The sequence below is a fragment of the Schistocerca gregaria genome, chromosome 2 (genome assembly GCF_023897955.1).
Source record: "Schistocerca gregaria isolate iqSchGreg1 chromosome 2, iqSchGreg1.2, whole genome shotgun sequence".
NCBI lineage: Eukaryota > Metazoa > Arthropoda > Insecta > Orthoptera > Acrididae > Schistocerca > Schistocerca gregaria.
This window is the reverse complement of record NC_064921.1, coordinates 1023737976-1023752108: the sequence shown is the minus strand read 5'-3', so window position 1 is coordinate 1023752108 and position 14133 is coordinate 1023737976. Positions and strand designations below refer to the sequence as shown.

General features: G+C 37.4%; 1 protein-coding gene across 2 annotated transcripts in view; it reads left to right on the top strand.

Annotated features, from left to right (window-relative positions):
• Nucleotides 1-14133, top strand: part of LOC126335532 (E3 ubiquitin-protein ligase SMURF1) — a 187480-nt gene that overhangs the window by 133909 nt on the left and 39438 nt on the right. For both annotated transcript variants that reach the window (XM_049998905.1, XM_049998906.1), the window contains 2 exons: nt 6318-6536; nt 6625-6803. In XM_049998905.1, the coding sequence (XP_049854862.1) occupies nt 6318-6536; nt 6625-6803 (398 nt within the window). The remainder of the gene's footprint in view (nt 1-6317; nt 6537-6624; nt 6804-14133) is intronic.

The following is a 14133-nucleotide window of genomic DNA, read 5'->3' as shown; positions in this document are numbered from 1 at the left end:
TTCCCCCTAAGGTAAGTCTTTCCGCTCCCGGGATTGGAATGATTCCTTACCCTCTCCCTTAAAACCCACATCCTTTCATCTTTCCTTTTCCTTCCCTCTTTCCTGACGAAGCAGCTGCCGGTTGCGAAAGCTCGAAATTCTGTGTGTGTGTTTGTGTGTGTTATTCATTGTGCCTATCTACCGACGCTTTCCCACTTGGTAAGTCTTGGAATCTTTGTTTTTAATATGATTAAAATATTATCTGTACATGTTGCTGACATTTTGTTTACTTGACTAAAATCAGTGGAAAAAGTGCAAATCCCCGATATTTGAATCATATCAAGAAATTTCATTGAGTTGTTGGTTTCACTGACTAAATCTATGTTGAAATCAGCAGTTATTAAGGTTCTTTGCTTGGATTTCATTTTGAGGTTTTTGCAGTAGGCACTGGAATTTCAACAAAAATTGTTTTCTTGTTTCTGCAGATGGAATTCTATACACACATAAAATAACATTTTGCCCCAACTCAAAGCAGCAGCTTTCAAATATGCATTCTGCATAAAGGAAATAAAAATTGAATCTTGCTTCATATTCCATTGATCTTTCCACAAGCATGCACAATTCTCCTTGAGTTAAATCACTCCTATAAAACCTGCTGGCAACGTAAAAATGATAAAGGTTATTTAAGATTTTGGTACTCTCCTTTGTAAGCTAGTGGTCATTCAAGCATACAGCCTCAGTATTTAGTATTTCTGACAACATGATTTGCAAGTCATTAAGTTTTCTTTCTCTGTCATGTGTATAGTTTGAACTTGACTCATTTATGTTAAGGTGCATTAAGAACGTGTTGCTACTTTTTTTGAATATTCTTAATGACATCTGTTGGTGAAACACTGTGTATTTTCATTTCAACTTTATCTATTTTTACAACCCAAGATCACATAACTTATGAGGAGGTATTGAATAGAATTGGGGAGAAGAGAAGTTTGTGGCACAACTTGACTAGAAGAAGGGATCAGTTGGTAGGACATGTTCTGAGGCATCAAGGGATCACAAATTTAGTACTGGAGAGCAGCGTGGAGGGTAAAAATTGTAAAGGGAGACCAAGAGATGAATACACTAAGCACAGTCAGAAGGATGTAGGTTGCAGTAGGTACTAGGAGATGATGAAGCTTGCACAGGATATAGTAGCTTGGAGAGCTGCATCAAACCAGACTCAGGACTGAAGACCACAACAACAACAACAACAACAACAACATCTCTGCATATTAGTTTCCCTTACCAAGTATGATCTTACAAATACCACTATACATATTGTTGAATTTAGCCGAATCTCGCCTGTTTAGAAGCAGTCCACCTTGTCCTAGGCACTTATCACATAATAAATTTATGTGAATCCACAAAAACTGCACCAAGTCTGTTGCATTGCTCTCTGATGCGATCATTTATTCTGTCTTTGTATTTATCACTTTCCAATTTTCTGTGCACAGTACTACTTAAAATTAACTTTGATTCTGGGTATACATTTTTCACTGTCAGGGTCAGCTTTCATGCTTTGTTTACAATCTTTTCTTTGCTGCTGGTTTGCAGTGAGTTCGTTCCCCCATGGATGAAAATACTGTTACAGTGTTCATTGCGATTTACCAGCAGAAATGTGTTTTGTCTTGTTGTCCGTGTGTTCTTGAAATGATTATTTAATTGATGTGTGCTTATCTGTGGGTAGATGTACTGCAACAGTTTTAATTAGTGAATTACCAGTTATTAAGAAGTCATTTCCAGTGCTTTGTTTGTTACTTTCTTGATACTTTCTTCCTCTATTTTTAGTACATAACTATCCACTTATATTTGTTTTTAGGTTTGACATATTTTATACCTCTTTTTCATCATTATCATCATGTTTTTCAGTTTGCATATCACTTTTAACACTTTCAATTTGACTATTTTTTTGGCCATTTTCCATCACTGTTTCACTGTTTTTGCAAATCAATAAACAGTTATTCATTTAATAGTTTCGCGTTTTCTTGCTTCCAGATTATTCTGAGAGTCTTGATGTCACTATTCAGTAACGTAATAATTTCGTCTTTTGAATTTATTATATTCAGAAGATCTTCACATTCATCACTAACACAGTTAAGACATGACCAACTAATGTCAACATTTATGAACCTGAGATTCTCATTCACACACTTTTCATGTAACCAGAAGTTACATTTCACACAGAGGATGCCTTTTATCACATTTTTTTTGCATTCTTTAAACGCCTAGTTGTTATGCAACTGCCTTTTAGTTGAGATTGAAGTTTTGCTGTCCTGTTCTACCAGTGCCATTTTGAGTGATGCCTCATTCCTCGTGTTGGGCTGTTAAATAACCATAACATGAATATTTTTCTTATGCATTTTTCATAAATTTGTAAGCTGCTTCTCCTCTGTTTCCCTACTTTCAGACAGTAATGGGATTGGAGACCTTTTATCTAATACTTGACTCTCAGGGCTTCATATCTCATATTTTTATTGAAATAATATGTAGGAGCAGCATAACAAGTGGCTTCTCTTCTCAGTAATCATCTCTAAAGTTCAGCTTGCTTTCTTGGGAGTTAGTAGACATTGCACAAAAATTGCCCTCATGCATAACCTCAAGACACTACACATCAACAAAACAAACGTGGGTGCCACGTGGTTATTGTTTGCTGAGCAGCACAAGAGAGGCCCACCTAACGTGAGGAGCAATGTGCTATTATTCGTTCCCTCCAAATGAAAGAAATTACTCACACACAAATACACATGCCCGCATGCACTGTTGTATGAAAGTGCATATGCTAAGTTGAACAGAAAGAAGGCGTCATAAAAAATGGTTAGCTACAGCAATGGCTGGGATATCACCAGCAAATGTTCTTTCAGTGGATTCTGCAAAAGGCAGTCAACACTCTTGTGTTTGCATTTATTTCTATGTAGTAGTGCAACACTTTAGTGCCCATGCAGCCAGTTCTACTGATGGTTCCTTTAGGCTTGCCAGCCAGCATAAAGTAAAATGGTGAATACTAGCAATAGTGAATGATCTGCTGTATTAATAGTGTCTGATCGTACTGATAGCCCAGACAACTGCAAGGCAGACTTTATCATTTATAGAGTAATTCCTTTCGGACTTGGAGTGCATTCTGGAGGCATAAGCAATAAATCTTTCATTGCAATCCTGAACTTGTACTAGAACTGTGCGTGCCACATAACAACTAGCATAGTGTGTAGATTTGTCTCACTATTCTTGATAAAAAGTGATGAAGATATTACCACCTATTTAAGGATACAAAAAGATTTTCTTGCCCCAACTCCAAGAAAATTTGTCATCTCCCTGTGGCAGTTCGTGTTGTGGCTGTAACTTGCAACCAAAAACTTTGTGAATCATCTATAGTGTGAGTGCATTCAGAAGAATCTGCTAATGTTTGACCTGTTTGCTGGGAAAATTTCCTCTAAGTTTTAACAATCCACATCATAAGTTTTAGATGTATATGACCACAGTGACTTACTTTAGGAGCTTCAGCCAACAGGACTCTGGAACATCAAAGTGGTATTCAATATTAGTTTCTTAGGCATTAATGTATATAACGAAGAGTGTTTGTTAATTTGTTTGTAATTCATACAAGTCTACAGTTTCAGTCTGATCTTGATGAAATTTTGCACACTTTACTCTCAAGACAAGAGAAAGATCACTGTCTATTTAAGATTTTGTAATCTTCAAAGATTTTGGTTGATTTACTTCAGATTTCAGCTTTTAGATGAAACAATGAAGAAAATTAATAAAAAATCAAATGCTTGAGAAACAAAATATATGGTGGTAAACTGATCATTATTCCAATATGAGATTAAATTACAACTACAATACCCGTCTTGAAGATAGTGCCATGTTACTAGATTGAGGAATGAGCAAAAGCTCAAGAATTTGACAGAAACATAATTGCAAAATCTTAATTTATTCATTAGTTGCCAGTGTCCCAAATCACATATACCGTAGAAGGTATTTTAGGCTGTGTTTCACAGTTACTTTTATTATTAAAATCCATGGTGCCATACGTACACTAAGACAGTTGTGGATATAGTACCAACAATAGTCACTAGATCATGGGTCAATCAAAAGATTGCATAGAACCCAATATTTTCCGAACTGTGACATAAACTGTTTGAACATTTTGAGTTGTGCTCAAACACAGCCATATAATCCTTGATTTTACCTTGTATTTTGAATCACAATTAGCTCCTCAGAAAGTGGCCCCCTTTTTACATCTCAATACACATCCCTTTGATACCATTATATGTACAATTGGTTTGGTTTTAAACCCACATCCTTTCGTCTTTCCCTCTCCTTCCTGAAGAAGCAACCATCGGTTGCGAAAACTAGCAATTTTGTGTGTGTGTTTGTGTGTTTTGTTCATGTGCCTGTCTGCCGGCGCTTTCCCGCTTGGTAAGTCTTGGAATCTTTGTTTTTAATATATATATTCACTTATGAAATTTGTTATTAACAATCCGAACGAATTCAAAAGTAATAGCAGTGTACATGGCTACAATACTAGGAGAAAGGATGATCTTCACTACTCAAAGTTAAATCTAACGTTGGCTCTTCACCCTGTAACAGATATTTTTTCGCAACAAAAAGGTATGACATACTACCTGATAATTCAGAATTCACTGGCAATGCAGTTGATGGGGTGCCCTCAAAAGCAATGCAACCCTTTCACCATCAGCAATATGGTGCTTACTGCTCCATGAGATAGGTGGATCACCATTAACAGTCTCATGACCTCACTCCATGAGACATTGCGGAGAGGTTTGCAGTTCAACTCAGGACATTTGTGCAAAGCCTCCCAATCAGGAAATTAACAGCAACAACAACAATAATTCTCGCTCCTTGCAGATTAAATGCTGCTGATAAAAATTTATTCCACCTTCTAACAACCCTACCACAACAAAAGGTCAAAATTTAATTATGATTGTGGTGTTGCTCACGCTGCTAAATACTGCATTTTTGAGCAACAACAAAGTTATTATGTGGCAGGTGTCATTAGAGCACAGTTAATAAAGTCATTTCATGTAATAATGAATAAATTAGGCACTCATCTTTTCGTGTATCCCACGCTGGTCTTGTTGTAAAATCATGGCTCAATCATCAAAAATCTAGGTGGTGATGGTTCCAAGCTCGGATGCAAAGAGGCCTAGGTTTTATTCTGCTATATTCAAAAGTTTTGTAGATGCGCTTCACAAACCATTCTTGAAAATTAAACCTTTGAAAGTTAGCACAATGGTGATGTAAAAAAAATAATCAGCACTCCGAATTTAAGTTACACTTCCTTTTTATTGCTTTTGTTGCAATATCACGTAACACACAAAACATCACAATACAAAACATACTTGAAAAAATCTTCCTCACTGTTAAAGTTCACATTTTAAAAGCTGACTACATTATGCGTCTTTCCAACATGACGTCCAAGACCTGACTTTCTCAAGGTCCGACACTCTAACAACTAATAATCACTTACATGCCCAAAAATCAGAGTTAAAAGTACGTCAAAGATCATAGTGACAAAAGAAAGAATACACATAAGAATAATATCATTGCAATGTAAACATATCGATGTATCAAAGTACCTCTACATTAATGAAATCAAATCTGGATGTTGCCTCAGAAATATGTTAACTATTCTACAGAAACACAGTAGAATATTGCTGGTATCGAGAGGTTCAGTTGAGGTGCTGTAATGGTTACGTAATTCAAGTACCATTACAACCTACAGAATTCAAACCAGTTACCTCTGAACTGAGCATTACATCATTAATACCTTTTTGTGGCATAAGCAAATGTTTTATTTCAGGTTTGAAGCTATGTTTGTTACATTATTTACCCTGTTCATTGTGTGTGTGTGTGTGTGTGTGTGTGTGTGTGTGTGTGTGTGTGTGTGTGACACATTTTTGTGGACAGAAACATTTCGGTTGGAAGAATTTTTGGTACAGTGACATTGTGATTCAATATTTTAGATTTTCACTAACTTCCTTCTTTTTCTTAACCCACCACCACCACCACCACCACCACCTTTTCTTTTTTCTTCTGCATGAAATGGCCTTCTTATTGGATGCAGTAAGAAACTTTTCATGTATTTCATCAAAGTTAAGATTTACCTATCTATGTGCTATAAATAAGAACGTTCAGTACTATGTTTGCTCAGTTATTACTGAATTAATAGTTATGTGATCACGCATAAAACATAGTTTTCGCTTTTTGTCACAGTATACTGTGATTAAAAAGTTAAAACTTTTTATTGCTATATTAAATTTATAACATGCTTTTGCAAACAGGAGTCATATAGACTGGTGATGAAAATGAGACCAAAGGATATGCGCAAACGCCTAATGGTTAAATTCAGAGGAGAAGAAGGTTTAGATTATGGAGGTGTTGCTCGTGAGTGGCTGTACCTTCTGTCACATGAAATGCTGAATCCTCAGTACGGACTTTTCCAGTATTCACGTGAAGATAATTACACTCTGCAGATCAATCCTGATAGTAGCATTAATCCTGTAAGTATTTTTCAGTGTCATGTCATACATAGTTTTCTCAATTGTGGTTGATAATTCACAATCAACTGTAACTTGATTTCCTCCACAGGAGCATTTATCATATTTTCACTTTGTGGGCCGTGTAATTGGGATAGCTGTTTTCCATGGTCATTACATTGATGGAGGCTTTACAATGCCATTTTATAAGATGTTGCTTAATAAACCTATAACACTGGATGATATTGAAGGTGTGGATCCCGAACTGCATAGGAGCTTAACATGGATGCTGTAAGTTCCAGAAAATTCTCATTATTTTTGTTTGAAAACGTGTGTTAATGTACCTCAAGTAATTTAGAAATTTGTCTGATGTTACAGTAGTGTACAAATACACAGTTGTCAATATTTGAAATGAATATAAACTAACGAAACATTCTAACTTATGAAAATTGCATGTTGAGCTCAAGACTAGGAACTGTATGCCTTTCATGGCATCACCATACTGATGGAGCTATACAGAGAAAACTATGGTATTGGTGTAAAGTTTGTCTACCAATATATTCCTCTTCTTTCCAAACTTCAAAGAGACATTGCTGCATTCTTTGGGACTAGCACCACAGGAGGAAAAGTAGGGCATAGAATGACTTCTAAATATACAAAGGTTCTAAAGAAAAGTTGATGGTCAGAAGACAAATCAAAGTTTGTTGTTTGATTAGTGTATATGCTTACATCTATGTCAGTGATGTCAGGTATTCAATAAGGAAGGAAAAAAAATTGTTTCTGATATGTACGTATCGACTGGAACTTCATGGTGATGACTATTCTGTGGGTTTGAACACAGCTACGTTAAGGATGGGGCACATAATAAAGTACTGAAAGTATAGAATACAGTGTATTAGGGGTATGGGTACGGGTATCACAATAATTGAAAACTTAGTATGTACCAACATCAGCATGTCAGTTGTTTCCTCTTTGTGTCTGTCTTCCTGCAAACAGATCACATAATTTACTACCTGATGTTTCCTGCTCAGTGGTAACTGCACCATGAAACAGATTATGCATGTCAGTATAGACTATCAATTTTGCCTACCTGAATAGTTGCCCAAGGAAATATAAACATTCGTGGATTCCTTGTGCTACAAGTAGTTCGAGGTACTATCCAGTCTAAAAACAGCTATAATCATTAGTCAGAAAATAGAGTAAATAATGATGTAATGTTGTTCAGTACACTGCCCTCAGCCATTGATAGAAATACCTGCACTTACACCCATAATGCTCTGTATGTATTAGGGACACAGAGAAAACATTTCGTTTGACTGTTATGTGCAAAGACTGGGAAAGAATTGAGATTTAAATGACATTTATAGAGACAAATTGAGATGACTCAACAACCAGGAATGATTATTATGGCAGCAGCAAGGTTGGTTGGATAATGCTTTCAGTGATATTATCAGGATGTCCACCAAATTCTGAAATATGTAGAAAAGCCAGGAACTTTCAAAATTGGGAAAAACCTTTTATTTTATTCAAAAAGCTAGATTTTTTTGAAAAAAAGCCTTTTGGTATATTCAGTCTCTATAGATAAATAATAGTGAACACATCACTGTAGCCAAGATAGACACTTAAGTCCATGCCTACCACAGCAGTACAAGTTTATGTAGTACTAGTTCTGCAGATGATGAAGAGATTGAAGAAATGCATGATGCGTTTAAAGAAATTATTCAGATAGTTGAGGGAGATGAAAATTTAATACATATGGGGGACTGGAATTTAAGGGGGAGAAGGAAAGCGGTAGGTGAATATGGACTTGGGTAAGGAATGAAAGGTGAAGCCACCTGGTAAGATTTTTGCACAGAGCACAACTTAATCGTAGCTAACACTTGGTTTAAGAATCATGAAAGAAGGTTGTGTATGTGGAAGAGGCCTGGAGACACTGGAAGGTTTCAGATAGATTATATAATGGTAAGACAGAGATTTCGGAACCAGGTTTTAAATTGTAAGACATTTCCAGGGGCAGATGTGGACCCTGACCACAATTTATTGGTTGTGAACTGTAGATTGAAAGTGAAGAACTGCAGAAAGGCAGGAATTTAAGAATATGGAACCTGGAAAAACTGAAAGAACCAGAGGTTGTAGAGAGTTTCAGAGAGAGCATTAGGGAACAATTAACAAACACAGGGGAAAGAAATACAGTAGAAGAAGAATGGGTTGCTTTCAGAGATGAAATAGTGAAGGCAGCAGAGAAACAAGTAGGTAAAAAGACGAGGGTTAGCAGAAATCCTTGGGTAACAGAAGAGAGATTAAATTTAACTGATGAAAGGAGAAAATACTAAAATGCAGTACATGAAGCTGGAGAAAAGGAATACAAGCTTCTCAAAAATGAGATCATCAGGAAGTGCAAAATGGCTAAGCAGGGATGGCTAGAGGACAGTGCAAGGATGTAGAAACATGTATCACTAGGGGTAAGATATATACAGCCTACAGGAGAATTAGAAACACCTTTGGAGAAAAGAAAACCACCTGTATAGGCCTAAATATCAAGACGTCAGATGGAAAACCAATTCCAAGTGAAGAAGGGAAAGTGTAAAGGTGGAAGGAGTATACAAAGGAGATGTACTTGAGAGCAATACTATGGAAATGGAAGAGAACTTAGATGAAGATGAAATGGGATGTACGATACTGCATGAAAAATCTGACAGAGCACTGAAAAACCTAAGTCGGGAGTAGAAAACATTTCATTAGAACTACTGATAGCCTTGAGTCAGCCACCCACGACAAACCTCTTCCATTTGGTGAGCAAAATGTATGAGACAGGCGGAATACCCTCAGACTTCAAGAAAAATACAATAATTCCAATCCCAAAGAAAGCAGGTGTTGACAGGTGTGAAGATTATCAAACTATCAGTTTAATAAGTCATGGTTGTAAAATAATAACATGAATTCCTTACAACGAATGGAAAAGCTGGTAGAAGCTGGCCTCGGGGAAGGTCAGTTTGGATTCCGTAGAAGTATTGGAACACATGAGGCAACACTGACTCTACGGCTTATCTTCTAAGATAGATTAAGGAAAGGCAAACCTACGTTTCTAGCATTTGTAAACCCAGAGAAAACTTTTGACAATGTTGACTGGAATACTCTCTTTCAAATTCTGAAGGTGGCAGGGGTAAAATACAGGGATCGAAAGGCTATTTACAATTTGTGCACAAAGCAGTTGGCAGTTATGAGTGTCAAGGGGCACAAAAGGGAAGCCGTGATTGAGAAGGGAGGATACAAGATTGTAGCCTATTCCCGATGTTATTCAGTCTGTATATTGAGCAAGCAGTAAAGCAAAGAAAGAAAAATTTGGTCTAGGAATTAAAATCCATCATGAAGAAATATAAATTTTGTGGTTTGCTAATGACATTGTAATTTTGTCAGAGGTAGCAAAGAACCTGGAAGAGCAGGTGAATGATAGGGCCAATTTCTTGAAAGGAGAATGTAAGATGGACTCAACAAAAGAAAAATGAGGATAATGGAATGTAGTCAAATTAAATCAGGTGATGCTTAGGGAATTGGATTAGGAAGTGATGCACTTAAAGTTGTAGATGAGTTTTGCTATTTGGGGAGCAAAGTAACTGATGATGGTCGAAGTAGTGTGGATATAAAATGTAGACTGGAAATGACAAGGAAAGCATTTCTGAAGAAGAGAAATTTGTTAATATCAAGTATAGATTTAAGTGTCAGGAAGGCTTTTCTGAAAGTATTTGTATGGAGTGTAGCTATGTATGGAAGTGAAACATGGACGATAAATAGTTTGGACAAGAAGAGAATAGAAGCTTTGGAAATGTGGCACTACAGAAAAATGCTGAAGATTAGATGGGTAGATCACATAACTAATTGAGAGGTATTGAATAGAATTGGGAGAAGAGGAATTTGTAGCCCAACTTGACTAGAAGAAGGGATCAGTTGGTAGAACACGTTCTGAGGCATCAAGTTATATTGTATTTGAGTGAAGCGTGAAGGGTAAAAACTGCGGGGGGAGACCAAGAGATGAAGACACTAAGTAGAGTCAGAAGGATGTAGTTTGCAGTGGTTACTCGGAGATAGGTAAGCTTGCTGAGGTTAGAGTAACATGGAGAGCTGTATGAAACCAGTCTGTGGACTGAGAGCACAACAACAACAGATATATTATCTGTTTAAACTGCACGTAATATTTGAAATAACATTTGAATATTCAATGGAAGTGTATGTTTGATACATAAATTGCCCATTGGCTATCCAATGTGTACACAGAGATTCACAACTGTTTTATACCTGTCAAGCAGTCACCTAAGGTAGGGGTCGGAGGAAGGTGATTTGTGTCACCAGGTGAGAGGTGAGAAGGGTGGGGAGAAGTCTTTGCTTCCAAGTCAGGCTCAAGGTACCAGCCAGCTGCTGTGGTAGAAATATCACATAGAAGTAATAAGTTTTCTAAAAGTACTTTATAGAGGCATTCATCTTCAATTTACAACATTATCTGAAATTAAATTTAGCTTGTTGTAACACTTAAGATATTCATGTCAGGTCTCCAGCCCGAACATAATGTCATCTTGACCGGTCCTCCTGGCCGCCATCTTTAGGTAAGTAAGCTATCGCACTAACTCGCCAGAACAAAAATCAAACACAAAGTGACAGCTCTTATATACACCACCTGTAGGTCCACCATGTGTGCATGAACATAACTGCTCTCTAGTGCAAAGCACGATAGCAGACGTGTGGTGAAAACTCGTGGAAACTCTAAATCAATATCAACCACTGTTGGCACCTTTCAATCATGGAAAAATGTCAAACAAAACAGACTTCCAGCTATTACTTAAAGGATGTACTGTGTCTCTGTTTATAATATTGTCATATAACCAGATTTCAATAGCTTCTTTCACTATGGGGTCCCAATAATTTGATGCATGGGCAACCACTTGTGCTTGATCGTACAACATTTTATGTCCGTCTGTAAGACAATGTTCCGTAACCACAGATTTTTCTGGCAAAAATAAACATGTGTAGTGATGGTGCTCCACAGACACTGATCCTGGACCGTACAAATTGTTTGTCCTATATAGGCTTTCCTGCAGTGGCAGAGAATTTTGTAGAAATTGAGCTTCCTCAAACCCAAATCATCCTTCACTGAGCCCAGCAGTGCTCTACTCTTAGCTGGCAAATGGAATACAATTTTAATATCAAATATCTTTAAAATTCTTCCTATTTTTGAAGATTTGCTTCCCATGAAAGGCAGGAACCGCACTGATTTGCTTGTATCATCTGTTGGTTTCCGCGGAGGTCTAATCTGTTGAGCACGATTGATCTGATTGTCAGTATGACCATTCTGTTTGAACACTACTTTTAGATGATCCAGTTCTTGTGTCAAGCTACCTTCATCTGAGATGGCATAAGCTCTTTTTCACGATGTACGTAGGACCCCTTTGCGTTGGTAAGCTGGATGACGTCTTGATACGCAAAGATATCGGTTTGTAGGCATGGACTGTTTCGTAATGTCCCATCATCTGTTCTGTAGACCAAGACATCTAAAAATGGAAGTTTTCCATCCTTTTCAAGTTCCATCATGAACTTAATATTGGGATGCAGACAATTAAAATCATCTATGAAATGATCCAGAGCATCCTTCCACGTGGCCACACTATAAACGTGTTGTTGTTGTTGTTGTTGTGGTCTTCAGTCCTGAGGCTGATTAGATGCAGCTCTCCATGCTACTCTATCCTGTGCAAGCTTCTTCATCACCCAGTACTTACTGCAACCTACATCCTTCTGAATCTGCTTAGTGTATTTATCTCTTGGTCTCCCTCTAGGATTTTTACCCGCCACGCTGCCCTCCAATGCTAAATTTGTGATCCCTTGATGCCTCAAAACATGTCCACCAACCGGTTCCTTCTTTTTGTCAAGTTGTGCCGCAAAATCCTCTTCTCCCCAATTCTATTCAATACCTTCTCATTAGTTATGTGATCTACCCATCTAATCCTTCAGCATTCTTCTGCAGCACCACATTTCGAAAGCTTCTATTCTCTTCTTGTCCAAACTAGTTATTGTCCATGTTTCACTTCCATACATGGCTACACCATACAAATACTTTCAGAAAAGACTTCCTGACACTTAAATCTATACTCATCAGTTATTTTACTCCCCAAATAGGAAAACTCCTTTACTACTTTAAGTGTCTCATTTCCTAATCTAATTCCCTCAGCATCACCCGATTTAATTTGACTACATTCCATTATCCTCGTTTTGCTTTTGTTAATGTTCATCTTATATCCTCCTTTCAAGACACTGTCCATTCCGTTCAACTGCTCTTCCAAGTCCTTTACTGTCTCTGACAGAATTACAATGTCATCGGCGGACCTCAAAGTTTTTATTCCTTCTCCATGAATTTTAATACCTACTCCAAATTTTTCTTTTGTCTCCTTTACTGCTTGCTCAATATACAGATTGAGTAGCATCATGAATAGGATACAACACTGTGTCACTCCCCTCTCAATCACGGCTTCCCTTTTGTGCCCCTTGACACTCATAACTGCCATCTGCTTTGTGCACAAATTGTAAATAGCCTTTCGCTCCCTTCCCCCTTCAGAATTTGAAAGGGAGTATTCCAGTCAACATTGTCAAAAGCTTTCTCTAAGTCTACAAATGCTAGAAAGGTAGGTTTGCCTTTCCTTAATCTTTCTTCCAAGATAAGTCGTAGGGTCAGTATTGCCTCACGTGTTCCAATATTTCTACGGAATCCAAACTGTTCTTCCCCAAGGTTATCTGCTTCTAGTTTTTCCATTTGTCTGTAAAGAATTCACGTTAGTATTTTGCAGCTGTGACTTATTAAACTGATAGTTCGGTAATTTTCACATCTGTCAACACCTGCTTTGTTTGGGATTGGAATTATTATATTCTTCTTGAATTCTGAGGGTATTTTGCCTGTCTCATACATATTGCTCACCAGATAGTAGAGTTTTGTCAGGACTGGCTCTCCCAAGGCTGTAAGTAGTTCTAATGGAATGTCGTCTACTCCCAGGGCCTTGTTTTGACTTAGATCTTTCAGTGCTCTGTCGAACTCTTCACGCAGTATTGTATCTTCCATTTCATCTACATCCTTTTCCATTTCCATATTATTGTCCTCAAGTACATTGCCCTTGTATAGTCCCTCTATATACTCCTTCCACCTTCCTGTATTCCCTTCTTTGCTTAGAACTGGGTTTCTATCTGAGCCCTTGATATTCATACAATTGGTTCTCTTTTCTCCAAAGGTCTCTTTAATTTTCCTGTAGGCAGTATCTATCTTGCCCCTAGTGAGGTAAGCCTCTACATCCTTACATTTGTTCTCTAGCCATCCCTGCTTAGCCATTTTGCACTTCCTGCCGATCTCATTTTTGAGACGTTTGTATCCGTTTTGCCTGCTTCATTTACTGCATTTTTATATTTTCTCCTTTCATCAATTAAATTCAATATTTCTTCTGTTACCCAAGGATTTCTACTAGCCCTCGTCTTTTTACCTATTTGATCCTCTGCTGCCTTCACTACCTTATCCCTCAAAGCTACCCATTCTTCTTCTACTGTATTTCTTTCCCCCATTCCTGTCAATTGTTCTCTTATGCTCTCCCAGAAA